The 13,959-nt window shown below is 51.3% G+C and overlaps 1 protein-coding gene across 4 annotated transcripts in view; it reads left to right on the top strand.

The window, feature by feature from the left end:
• EPRS1 (glutamyl-prolyl-tRNA synthetase 1) overlaps positions 1 to 13,959 on the top strand; it is a 470,400-nt gene that overhangs the window by 332,765 nt on the left and 123,676 nt on the right. For all 4 annotated transcript variants that reach the window (XM_086927918.1, XM_086927917.1, XM_086927914.1 and 1 more), the window contains one exon: positions 1,891 to 2,046. In XM_086927918.1, the coding sequence (XP_086784044.1) occupies positions 1,891 to 2,046 (156 nt within the window). The remainder of the gene's footprint in view (positions 1 to 1,890; positions 2,047 to 13,959) is intronic.

The following is a 13,959-nucleotide window of genomic DNA, read 5'->3' as shown; positions in this document are numbered from 1 at the left end:
CTTATGTGTATATATGTAGTGAGGTGTTCGTTCGAGAGAGAAGCTTGAAAATTGTACTAATTAGAAGCAGTACAACAAATGTCTAATTACTTCAATTAGCCACATTTTCAGAAGAAATCCATTATATCAGAAGTCTCAGATATGCCCTCTTTGTAAATACTGATCACTCATTGTACCAGCCCATCAGGATCACCCGAACACTAGACCACATATTTTGAGTTTGCTCCAACCAAAGAATTAACTGTTTCCAATCTTGGGCATTTGGAAGACTGAGAGGAGACTAAAAATGTAGAGAAGTGAATGATCACACAGACACATGATCATGAATTTTTTGTGTTTAGTGAGTAACCAGTATAAAGGTTTATGCCCACTTAGAGCTAAGGTATCAGCAGCAGCAGACTGGTTTGTATTGGCCTGCTGACTCATCCTTCAATCAGCAGGTAGCCTTGTGCAAGCTCCTATAAGCTTTAGACCTTTCCCAAACCTTAGGTGGCCAAAGCAAAAAAACTATTATTGCACACAGTTCTCTGTCTACCCCAAACTGAATGGTTTATTATGTGAGTATCAGTCAGCTTCTTGCTCAAAATTTTACTTAATCCACATTCATGGATCTCAAAGGGGTAAAATAGGTAGGAAGCAGCCAATGCCTAATGAGTGTTTTGATCACGATTTATTTGTCCTGTATCTTGGACCAACTTGACCCTAGTATCTTTCTTCAACATCTGAAGGATTCTTCAGATAACAACACAGCTCCTCATTGGTTGCACCCTTCTTGTTTTGTCTGAGGACCAGGGTAACCCTAGGGGGCCACAGGGCTCTTGGTCCTGTTACCAACTATTTTCAACACTTTTGTGACTGAAAACATCTGCTGCCTTATGCATTTATGAAATAATCGTTCTTATGTTCGTAGATGACACCTTAGGCTACACATTAGGCTCAATGAGGGAGATGGCAATCGTCATAGTGCTGGGTAAGCAAAAACCATCTGTCTGAATGCCTTGGGTCATGACATCTCCCACTCCCCCCCTTCTCCCAACAGTCAGTGGCCATCACACTGGTGAGACCCCAAGTAATATGTCTGCAGCTTTGCTACAACTTTAGGGCACTGACCTCTTCTTCATGCTGCAAGTGAATGTAGATACAAAGGCTCAGTTTTATTTTTTAACACCACTTTACTATAACCTCATTTGCTACTAATGTCCCATAGGATTGCACTACAGCTTGCAGACCGATCTTGTTTCAGCTCTCCTGTTGCACTATTTCTCTGGGTCTTTCTGATAAATTGCAGAACAATTTACAGTGCTCCCAAAAACATGTGGTCCTTGCCCTGCTCGGATTTAAAAAATAGACCATAGCAAAGAAGCCACAACCCCTTCACTTTTTCTACTCTAAACTAATTAATGCAAGATCATGTGTCTAATCTACATTTCTCTCTGTGATCATTCACATCTCTACCTTCTCTGTCCCCTCTCACTTTTCCAAATGCCTGAGGTTGGTCTCCCAAAACTGAATAGCTGTCCATCGGTGGTAGATCTATACAGCACCAAAGCTCATCCATGTGTAAACATTTCCTTACATCTTTATCCTGGACATGGCCAGTGGAAGGTCAGTTGAGTAATAGAGGAGCATCTGTTCCACTCTGTATATCGATCCTAGGATGCTGTACTTTTCTGTGCTTTTTTGTGCCTCCTATTCATCTTCTGAACACCTCTGTTAACCCATCCTCTCCCCTCAGTTCCCTTGTAGCTCGTTAAAGCGGACATTTTGCTGCCCAATTACTATACAAAATAATACAATACAGAAATGTGTAAATATTTGTTAGAATAAATTGTTGATTTGATGGAAGATGTAACAAATTGTTATAATTAAAAGTTAATGCATTTTTTAAAGGTTCTGCAGATCCTGGACCTGTATGCACGCGTGTATGAAGAACTCCTAGCAATCCCTGTTGTAAAAGGAAGGAAGACTGAGAAGGAGAAATTTGCAGGTGGAGACTACACAACTACAGTGGAGGCATTCATATCTGCCAGCGGGAGAGCAATCCAGGTATGTGTTACACTATTTGGGTCCTTTATTAGAATTGCAATTCCACTGACACATACAAAAGGCAATCAATAGCTTTTGACATATGAAGGAGTTTTTTGTAACCTGCTTTTGTGCCCAAGAAAAGACCAATGCCACTAGTTCATCATCAGTAAATAGATATAATCAATGGTTCTGCATATCATTAATCTACAGAACTGGAATAGAATGCAATGCAATCGGATTGCAAAAGTCAATGAAAAGTTGAACAATATAATATAAGGCAAAAGAGCAATAGATAAAAGTCTCCATTTACAATCCATGGGAATTTCTATACACCAGCTTGAACACATTTTAGTACTGCGGAGTGTTCCATAGGAAATGTAATCCTAAAAAGTTCTAAAAGGGCAGGACTAAAACTTTTAAAGCAAAACTATTTCAAAATTGCCAATACAATGGGCGTGGCCTGACCAGCAATAGCGTGAGACGTGTGAAACGGGAGCTCCGGCCTGCCACCAAGGTTATTGCCGTGATTTAAGCGGTCCAGCAGCAGCGGGGGGCGTGGAGCGAGCCCCCTGCGTGGTCGTCGTCTCTGGGAGCACACATTAGGCTCCAATGAACCCCGAAACGGAGAAGAAGCGACATTACCTGGCGGCGAGTAGATATCCCTGGTGCGGTCTGAGGCCCTTCGGGTTCTGGCATGGTTCGGAGAACCCTGGGCCCTGCTTGCGAGCGGGACAACCAGGCGACGGGGCAGAGCGGGTGCTGGCGTGACTCTGACTTGCTTGAGCAGAGGCGACGCGGAATGGCTGTCCAAGACGGCGTATCTGACTGACTCTGCCGGGGAGCTGCGGTGGAGCTGGGCGGATCAGCCGTGGTGATAGGCTGTTATCTGTTGGCCCCGGAGAGTGGTCTGCTGGGGGTGCGGGATACGGCGAAAGAGATGGGAGAGCTCCGCCTGGCTTGCGGATTGGGGACCATTGGCGGCCTATCAGCGCATCCGCCACCCCCAGCTCCTAAGGTGCGGAGGCGGCCTGCCATTTTGATCAGGCGGCCGCCCTGCAGTGGGGAGGCCTAGCCGTGTGAGTTCCGGAGTTGCGCGCCGGCTGAAGAGTCCAGGACAAGCCTTGTGTGGTGTGGTGAGTGGGGGGCTGGGGCCCCTTAGAGACTATTACCCACTCTGGGACTGGGATCACCGGCACTGTATTGGCGCCCGCCCGCCATTTTGAAAACCTTCCTGGCTGTTGGTGTGGAGGGGGCCTGAGCGGATTGTGAGGGGCCCTTACCTGCCTGGGTCTGCAGCATACTGGGACTGACTGAGACACTGAAGCAGGGGCTGTCATCCCCCTTGGTTGGCGGTGAGTGGGGAGCTGGGGCACCTTAGAGACTATTACCCACTCTGGGACTGGGATCACCGGCACTGTATTGGCGCCCGCCCGCCATTTTGAAAACCTTCCTGGCTGTTGGTGTGGAGGGGGCCTGAGCGGATTGTGAGGGGCCCTTACCTGCCTGGGTCTGCAGCATACTGGTACTGACTGAGACACTGAAGCAGGGGCTGTCATCCCCCTTGGTTGGCGGTGAGTGGGGAGCTGGGGCCCCTTAGAGACTATTTTCCCCTCTGGGACCGGGATCACCGGCACTGTTTTTGCGCCCGCCCTCCATTTTGGAATCCTTCCTGGCTGTTGGTGTGGAGGGGGCCTGAGCTGAGTTGAGTGTGGGGAACCCCTGCCTGCCTGGTTCTGCCTGGTTCTGCAGCATACCGGGACTGACTGAGACATTGAAGCAGGGACTGTCATCCCCATTGGTTAGAGTGTCTGGGTACCGGTGCAGCCGGGGGTGGGTGAGAACTGCTTGGGGAGGCCCGGTACTCGCCTTGGGTGGTCAACCTGTCTGCTGGGGTCAGTGGCTGGCCCGACTGCGGCTGGGGGGGGGCAGCGGCTGAGGCCCTGGGCTCACTCTGCAGGGCCTGGGTGTGCTGGAGAGCTGGATTTGTCTGTGGGCTCACCTGACATCCTGTACTGTAGCGTGGGGGAGCCCCCGTGCTGTCGCTACATCCAGAGAGGGTTTGTTTTTCCTGCCACGCTCCCCACCCGCCGTTTTTGTAGGCCCCCACTGGAGGTAGCGTGTACGCGGCCCCCCTGGGAGTGCGGCGGGGCGAGTTGGGCAACTGACCGACTCCCGTCTTGACCGAATGCACCCTGGGCTGTTGTTGCGGCCCTAGAAAGGGGCCATTTGAGTGGACCGGAGCCGGGACTGAGAGGTCTGGAGTGGGTGGTGGCGATCCCCTTGGCCACCCGTTGGTTCCTCGCAGGGGAGCCGCTGGATTGACGTAATTCTGCAGCTCTCTCTGTTCATGGTTGCCGCTTCTTGCTGGTGAAGTCTTGGCTGGCTGGGGGCTTCTATAGTTGATGCGTCAGGCCCCTCTCCTCTGCTGTTCACCTGGGAGGGTGCTGTAGTGGGCTAGCGTTTATCTGGGCGGCAGGCCTGCTGTGGAGTTCATCCCGCCCAACGATGACGCGCTCCAGGGGGGGTAAGGACACCGCAGGGGCAATCCCCAAGGACAACTCGGTGGTAGCCATGTGGGGCAAGACGAACATGCAGGCCTCGACTGATTCTAGCCCTTTGCCTGGGGGAGATTCGCCACCGGTCACGCAGGCGTTCATGACCTCCTTTATGGCGGAATTAAGGATGGAGATAGGCTCCCTATGCAAAAAAGTGCACTCTTGCGTCAAAGAGCTGAGGAAAGAGGTGACTGCTCTGGGTGACCGAGTTGATGGTCTTGAAAGGACTGTGGATACTCGCATGGAGGAGCAGGAGCAGATATGGCAGCCCCTGGCCGCCCTTGAGGAGCAGAACATCGAATTACAAGTAAAGCAAGAGGACTTGGAAAATCGGAGCCGTAGAAACAACTTCCGCATCTGGGGAGTTCCACTCAGAGCGGAGGGGAAAGACGCCCTCACCTAAGTGGCACAGCTATTGCACGAAGTTAGGGGGGATGAAGATGCCTCGCCGCCAACTCTGGATCGGGCTCATCGGGTGTCGGGCCCGGCTGGGCGCCCAGGAGTTCTGCCACACATCCTCACCAGGGTACATTTCTTTGTGGTGCAGGAGGCCATCCTCAGGGCGGCATGAGCCAAGCCAGACCTCACATATGACAGTCACCGGATTCAGATCTTTCAAGATTTAGCGCCTAACAAACGGCGGCGACGGCGAGCTTTCAAACCCATCACCGACGAGCTGCGAAGTCTGGAAATCCCTTACCAATGGGGGCACCCGTTTGCGCTCATCTTTGTGTGGGAGTCCAAGCGCAGGGTGGTGCGCTGTTACAGCTATTCCGCATGCCGTCCTCCCCGCCGGTCAGCCCCTTGAGACCCCTTATAGCGGCGAGGATCCATACCCGGACAGACTGGTCCACGGTGCGACATCGCCGCAGGTCACCGACCATAGATGAGCAGACGGCGTCGTGGGGGAAGCAGGACATCATCGAGCATATCAGATCCCTGGAGGGGGATGCAGCTGGCTCTAAGCAACAACCGAAAACTCTGTGATTGGCTCACCTGTGGGTGTCTTATGTCCACCTTAGGCGCTGGAGGTAGTCTCCCCTCCCTTTTGGGGGGGTTGGGGGGTATGAGAGTTCTTTCCCAGCCATCTTGTGGACCATTTGATTGCATTGTTGGGGGTGGGGGGCTCCTGTAGAGGTTCAGTTGGTTACGAGGTGCTACCCCTCTTTTTGGCTGTTCTGGTGGGAGTGTCATCTCTGGGATTGTTTGACCCTAGGGTGTAGGATGTCCCGAACCTGGAACAGGATTGTATGGCCCTGTTGGCCGCCTTTTATCCTTCTCTTCTTCTCTTATAACTGTCTCTTTCTGGCCTCTTCTTTCTGTCCTATTCTGTTCTTTGGATGTGCCGGGTGGGGGCCTATGCGGCTGCGATTCGCTATGCGTGGTGGGACGGAAGGGGTCCTTAACATCTGCGTGTCCCCCTCGAGGCGCGCTGGGGGGCTGGCCTGGGACCCACCATGACTGCGGATCTACCTCGTCCACTGAAAGTCTTGACGCTTAACGTGAAGGGCCTAAATTCCCCCAATAAACTGAAACAGACATGGCACTATCTGCTCCGGCCTACCCCCTGACATCATATTTCTCCAGGAGACTCACCTCTTACAAGCTGATGAGCGGCGTATGGCGCACCCTAAATACCTTTGATCAGGGGGGGGGAAGGATCACTTGTCCTGCATAACTTTGGGTATGCCGTAACCGTTCCGAGTAGTCCCAATGTTAACCCTCATGCACGTGCTGGTAATGGTGTGGTATTGAGCGGTATATCTTAGTTCGAGGCATGTGGGCTGCGGAATTCATATCTGTGCATAGATCGCCGCCTAGTGTTGGGTCCGGATGATTGCACATTGTTGTCCTGGAAGAGTCTTCGAAGTATCACGAGATAGGTGGCTCCTCCCCTGGACTACAGTGCGCATGGGCATCGCCTCCATCCCCAGATTGTTTTTTTCCGCCATTGGGTTCGGATGTGTTTCGGTTCCCTCTGTCGGGATCGATAGTTGTTTAACTTTCTAACTTGAGACCAAAAGGTCTTTAGGCTGGGCGTCGGTATTGTTTTCGTTCGGGTTTGTCTTCCTTCTCAGCTCCGAACGCTTCCTGCCCCTCCGCGTGCTGTCGGCGCGGACGGGCCTACTCGACGCTCCAGACTACTGAACATGGAACGAACTCCGTTCAAGAGGTGCCCGGTGTGCACCTCCAAGTATTCACACCTCGACGTGCACCCTGTGTGCAACAAGTGTTTGTCACCGGACCATGACGAGGCCAGGTGTATGGCCTGCTCAAAGTTCCGGTGTAAGAAGACCCTCAAGCATCGTCGGGCCGCTCGACTCTAGGCCCAGTTGTCGGCACCCCCGGCGCCCCCGCCGGACAACATCTTCGAAGAATTTGTGGAAGACGACAATGTCTTTCAGGTTTCGGACTCTAGCCTTGCGTCGGAGGGAGATGACTACGACGCGGGAGATGAAGAGTTTGATGAAGCCGGCGACGAGGTAGGGGACGACGATGGGGACATTGCCACCGTGGGGGATAGCTCGGAGGAAGAGCATCCTTAAACTGACTCAGGGGTCAACCCCCAACATACGGCCCAGGTCGAGGGATCGCCTTCGGGCCTTACCCAAGACCTTGTTACTAGTCCAGCAGCCCCGCCTCTCGGCCCGGCCACGGACATTTCTGATACGCCACTCCCGTTGAAGAAAACGAAAGTGAAGCCATCGGGATCCACACCAACGGTTTCGAAACCGAAAGTGAAAGCTCCACTGGTGGGACTGAAGGCTCTAGAGGCGTCAACATCTAAGAAACTCAAAATGGCCGACTTGAAGAGCCACGCCAAGATGGCCGACCCCAAAGCCTCGGGGTCGACGCCGAAGGCAAAGGCGGCCGACGCGGCTGCGTCGGCGCCGAAGATGGTCGAGGTCGATGACCCGAAGAAAGCTTCGAAGAAGCGTCAAGGCGATTCCAAAGCTCTGGCTGCACCGGCTCCGGCCGTCGGGGCCAAGGATGGCACTGTGTCGGCTCCAAAGACGGTGCCTCCAGCCGACCCGATTCCCGACTCGGGGAAATCGTTCGAGCCGGTCAAGCCCTCTCCAGCCTTGACGAAAAAGGTTGCGGAGTCCCTGCAACGGATTTGGAAGGACGCTGTGGTTCCCGAACCGGAGGGCGTGGTGCCGAAGACCGCATCGAAGCCGGCAAAGGCGCAAACGCCTATCCGCTTCACCCTGCCGCCAAAGTCGACGCCGAAAGCCTTCGCTCCGAAGCAGGGGGCGGACGTGCCCTCGAAGGGGATGTCGACGTCCAAAGCGTCATTGGTGGTGTTGAAGCTTCGACTCCAGCCACTCGCGGAGGAAGAGCGTCGAGAGGTCATCATCGACGCCAATACTGGGAAATTGTCTCTCCTCAAACGGAAAATCACCACGGAGCCGGTGTTGGAACATTTTCGGATTCCTCTCAAAAACAAGAAGGACTCGGCGGGTACTTCGGCCCCTATGGAGCCTTCGTCTCCCAAACACGTAGAACGTTCTCCAACGCGTTCCAACGCGGGGGAGGGTGACGATGAGGAGGAGGTCGAGTACAACTATCCGGCGTACTCTGATCCGGAGGAGGAACATGAACCTTGGTCGGTCGGAGCCGACCCAGACGACCCGCAGTCGGGTCAGGAACCGCAGCTCTTTGCGGCAAAAACCTCACCGACGGAGGACTCTGCAGCCTTCAACGCTTTGATTGAGAGGGCCGCAGCTAATCATGATGTTGAGCTCCACTCAGATCCTGTGGATGTGGATTTTTTGTTTGACACTTTCTCGGTGTCCGAGAAGTCAGTCAAGACATTGCCAATGCTCAAAGGAGTGCTAAAGCACGCGCCGGAGGTCTTCAAGGAGCCCACTCGGGCACGTGTCATCAATCCTCGAATTGACAAAAAGTATAAGGCAGCGCCCTCGGATCCAACATACATCAAGGGACACTTGCCACTGGACTCTTTGGTGGTATCCAACGCGCGGAAGAGGGCGAATTCACAGACCACTGGTGACGCTCCTCCCCCAGACACAAAGTCGAAAATATTTGAGGCCTCAGGGAAACGGATTGCTGCGCAGGCAGGTAACATTTGGCGCATTTCAAACACGCAGGCCCTACTTGCACGCTACGATAGGGCTCACTATGACATCTTAGAAACACTGTTGCAGCACTTACCTGACCAGTACAAGGAGGCTGGGGAGATGTTAATTCAGGAGGGCAAGCTAATCACTAACGCTTCCATCAAATGTGCGCTAGATGTGGCTGATACAGCCTCCAGGGCGATCAACACTAGTGTGTTGCTAAGAAGACATGCATGGCTTCGGATATCAGCTTTAAACCAGATATACAGACAACCATACTGAACCAAACAGTTAATCCTGACCACCTGTTTGGCCCCGAGGTGGATGCGACACTTGAAAAAATGAAAAAAGACACAGACACTGCTAAGTCTATGGGGGCCCTCCAATCTCAGCAGTTTCGGGGTGGTTCTTTTCGCCGCTCCAATACCAGAGGCACCTCAAGGGGTCAGGCATCGCAATCCACACAGTACTATAAGAGCAATACCCAGACCTCATACACCAACAAGGGTAGAGGTGGCTACAGAGGCAACAACGTCAAGGGCAGGGGACGTGGAAACAACAGCTCCAGGTCTACCACCGCCAACAAGCAGTGACGTCTTGTCGCTGCCCCCCGACCACACAACACCGGTCGGGGGGAGACTCCAGCAGTTCCTGCCCGCGTGGAAATCCATCACCACGGACAGGTGGGTCAAATCTCTTATCCAGTACGGTTACTGTCTGGAACTTACTTCCACTCCACCAAACATACCTCCAAGAAGCCGTCCTATGTCCGGCGAGCACTTGCACTTGTTGCAGCAGGAGGTCAAAGTCATGCTGCAAAAAGGGGCAATAGAGCTCGTTCCACTGCAAGAAAGGAGAACAGGGGTTTACTCCCTGTATTTTCTAATCCCCAAAAAGGACGGATCCCTCAGGCCCATCCTGGACCTCAGGCCCCTCAACTGGTATATTCTCTCGGAGCACTTCCATATGCTCACGTTACAGCAGGTACTCCCTCTGCTTCAACAGGGGGACTTCCTGGCTACGTTGGATCTAAAGGATGCATACTTTCATATCCCCCTGCATCCTTCCCACAGGAAGTATCTCAGATTCACGATTCAAGACCAGCACTACCAGTTCAGGGTTCTGCCGTTCGGGGTCACCACAGCGCCAAGAGTCTTTACAATGTGCCTGGCGACTGTGGCGGCGCATCTACGACGCCAAAACGTCCACGTCTATCCTTATCTGGACGACTGGCTCATTCAGGCAAAAACAGAGCAGCAGTGCGCCGACCACGTGTCCCGCACCATTCATCTCCTGCACGATCTGGGATTCTCGCTGAACTATCCAAAATCCCATCTCCAACCCGCCCATATACGGCAGTATCTGGGCGCGACAATAAACACTCTGGCAGCCACTGCGCAGCCAAACTCAGTGAGAATCGCCAGTATCCAAACGCTGATCCAACGATTCAGACCTCAGCACTCGCTTCCAGCGAAGGTGTTCATGCAGTTGATAGGCATGATGGCCTCCTGCATCTCCATCGTCCCGCACGCGAGACTACATATGCGTCCGCTTCAGGAGTGCCTGGCACGTCAGTGGACTCAGGCTCATGGGCAACTGACAGACCTAGTGTTGGTGAGTGGTCGGGCGTACAACTCTCTGCATTGGTGGAATCCACAAAACCTTTGCAAGGGCCGACCGTTCCAGGAGCCTCTGCCACAGATTATCCTGACAACGGACGCTTCTCTCCAGGGATGGGGAGCACATGTACTCCATTACACGGTGCAGGGACTATGGACACTACACCAGAGGAAGATGCACATCGACGTTTTGGAACTGATGGCAATCTTCATGGCCTTGAAGGCATTCAAAGTACATCTGTGCAACAAGGTCGTGTTGATCCGGACGGACAACATGACGGCCATGTACTACATTCAGAAACAGGGGGGCACACACTCTCCGCAGCTGTCTCATCTGGCTCAGAGCATGTGGAAGTGGGCCATTCAGAGGAACATCTTCCTCATGGCGGAGCATCTCCCGGGCAAAGACAGCCAGATGGCGGACCTGCTCAGCAGGCACAGCCACCAAATGCACGAGTGGGAGATACATCCATCAGTACTCCAACCGTACTTCCAAAAGTGGGGTCATCCAGAGATAGACCTGTTCGCCACAAAGGAGAACGCAAAATGCCAAAGCTTCGCTGCCAGATTCCCACACCCACAATCGCAGGGCAATGCGATGTGGATGAACTGGTCAGGCAGATTTGCGTACGCTTTTCCCCCAGCACCTCTGATACCGCTGGTGGCACGCAAACTCAGGCAGCACTTGATGACACTCATCCTGGTTGCTCCAACGTGGGCTCGCCAACCGTGGTACACCACGTTTCTGGAACTCTCCGTGGTACCGCATCAAAGGCTTCATCTCACTCCCAGCCTTCTGACGCAGAGCCATGGCGACATTCAGCACCCAGATCCGCAACAGCTCAACCTGGCGATCTGGCTCCTGAAGTCCTAGAGTTTGGCTACCTCAATCTTCCCCCCGATTGCATGGACATCATTCGGGAGGCAAGGAAGCCCACTACTCGAGCTTGTTACGCGGCCAAATGGAAGCGTTTTGTCATGTACTGTGTAAACCACGATATTGACCCACTGGATGCTTCCATTCAGAACATCATTTGCTACCTGTTCCACCTGTACCAATGCAATTTGGCGTACTCTTCCATCCGCATTCACTTGTCTGCGATGGCAGCATACCTCCAGAATAGGCAACACCTATCACTTTTTAAGGTCCCTGCTATCAAGGCTTTTCTGGAAGGACTCAAAAGAGTCATTCCACCACGGACACCACCAGCTCCGGAATGGAACCTCAATGTGGTTCTTACAAGGCTGATGGGTCCTCCCTTTGAGCCACAGCACTCTTGTTAGCTTCAGTTTCTGACTTGGAAGGTTGCTTTCTTAGTAGTAATTACATCGCTACGGAGGGTTAGCGAGTTGCAGGCGCTCACCATCCAAGAACCTTTCTTCCAAGTACACGCTAACAGGGTGGTGCTCCGCACTAACCCTAAATTCTTACCCAAGGTTGTATCTCAATTCCACATAAACCAGACAATTGAGTTACCAGTGTTTTTTCAAAACCCAGAGTCACTGGCGGAGCGGATGCTCCACACCCTTGATGTTAAGAGAGCCTTGATGTACTACATTGACAGGACAAAAGATTTTCGTAAGACCAAGCAACTTTTTGTTGCATTTGCCTCACACCACAAGGGAAACGCTATCTCCAAAGCTGGGATCGCTAGGTGGATCGTGAAATGCCTTCAGATCTGTTACGCTAAAGCTAAACGCACTCTCACAATTCCACCAAGAGCCCACTCCACCAGAAAGTTGGGGGCCTCTATGGCTTTCCTAGGTAACATTCCCTTAGAAGATATTTGTAGAGCAGCCACATGGTCTACCACACATACTTTCACTAAACATTACTGTGTAGACGTGCACTCTAAACAGCAGGCAGCTGTTGGTCAGGCTGTTCTCAAAACACTTTTTCAAACTGCTGCAGCTGGCACTGGCGGCCGCCGCTAATGGAGGGACTGCTATGTATTCTATGCACAGATATGAATTCAGCAGCCCACATGCCTCGAACTGCAAATGCTACTTACCAGTATGCATCTGTTCTTGGCATGTAGGGCTGCTGACATTCATATCGCCCGCCCTCCTCCCCGGCGCCTGTAGCAGCTGCAGTATTCATTTACATATATTTATATGCTCTTAGCATGGGCATCACTCACATACTTCACTCCATCTCTGCCAATGGCTAAAAACAATCTGGGGATGGAGGCGATGCCCATGCGCACTGTAGTCCAGGGGAGGAGCCACCTATCTCGTGATACTTCGAAGACTCTTCCAGGACAACAATGTGCAATCATCCGGACCCAACACTAGGCGGCGATCTATGCACAGATATGAATGTCAGCAGCCCTACATGCCAAGAACAGATGCATACTGGTAAGTAGCATTTGCATTCTCCGCCGTCCCTTGCACGTGTGTGCATAATCATCGGGTTGTTTTTTATGCAACCTCCATCCAGGAGGCATTACCCATTGTTAAAAACAGTAGTGATAAGTGATGGTGAGGTGAAGTGATAAAAATGTCTCTTTTGATCAGAAAAATTATTTATTCGTTCTGTGTTCAGAGGCAATGAAATTAAAATTATGTCGGTGAACGTGAGTTATTATGACTCGTTCACACTATGTGAAAAAAGGTCGACATGTTTCAGCCCTTTATTATGCCTGATAGGTCATGTGGGCTTTCTTCAGGACCGTGATGTGAAATAGAGACCTCTCACGTCTCTATTTGTGGTGAGAAAAAAGATTTTAAATAATGGAACAAAGCATTATGTTGCTCCAAAATGGAGGTCAAAAAGTACCTATGTTCTTGGCTTTAATAAGCCTCTTCGGTATCTGGGTGGGTCAGGGAGGCACACTCTGGCTCTCCATTCACTCCTTGTGCTGACTCTGCCACCTCAGTCCCTCAGTTGAGGTGGCAGAGTCAGCACAAGGAGGCTTATTAGAGCCAAGAACATAGGTACTTTTTGACCTCCATTTGGAGCAACATAATGCTTTGTTCCATTATTTTTCTGATCAAAAGAGACATTTTTATCACTTCACCTCACCATCACTTATCACTACTGTTTTTAACAATGGGTAATGCCTCCTGGATGGAGGTTGCATAAAAAACAACCCGATGATTATGCACACACGTGCAAGGGACGGCGGAGAATAAGATATACCGCTCAATACCACACCATTACCAGCACGTGCATGAGGGTTAACATTGGGACTACTCGGAACGGTTACGGCATACCCAAAGTTATGCAGGACAAGTGATCCTTCCCCCCCCTGATCAAAAGTATATAATTCGAGGAAATTGGTTGGATCACAAATTCCTCTCTCCCTCCACATTGATTTTGTTGCACCCTAAATACCTCTAGCTGTAAGACCTAAAACGGTCTTTTTAAAGACTTCAACAATTTAAATGATCATCAAAGCTGTATGTTCAATATTCAAAATTATTTTAGCAACAAGAAACATAAAACAATACTCTCAATGCTTTCATCTTTATATTTGAATCAATAATTATTAGAAAGAATCATTGTTGGAAAGCAGTGCTCTGAGAAAATCATGAATGCATTTGAAATCATTAATCAATCCATATATCAATAATAAATAAGTAAATGGTGAAAATCAAAAAAACCAATGCATTTCCGGTCAATACACGACCCTTCTTCAGGGGTGAAACATTTCAATATGTTATCATGAGTAG

This window comes from Lissotriton vulgaris, chromosome 6, assembly GCF_964263255.1.
Source record: "Lissotriton vulgaris chromosome 6, aLisVul1.2, whole genome shotgun sequence".
Lineage (NCBI taxonomy): Eukaryota > Metazoa > Chordata > Amphibia > Caudata > Salamandridae > Lissotriton > Lissotriton vulgaris.
The sequence above is the reverse complement of the archived record's forward strand: the minus strand, read 5'-3'. Positions and strand labels throughout refer to the sequence as shown.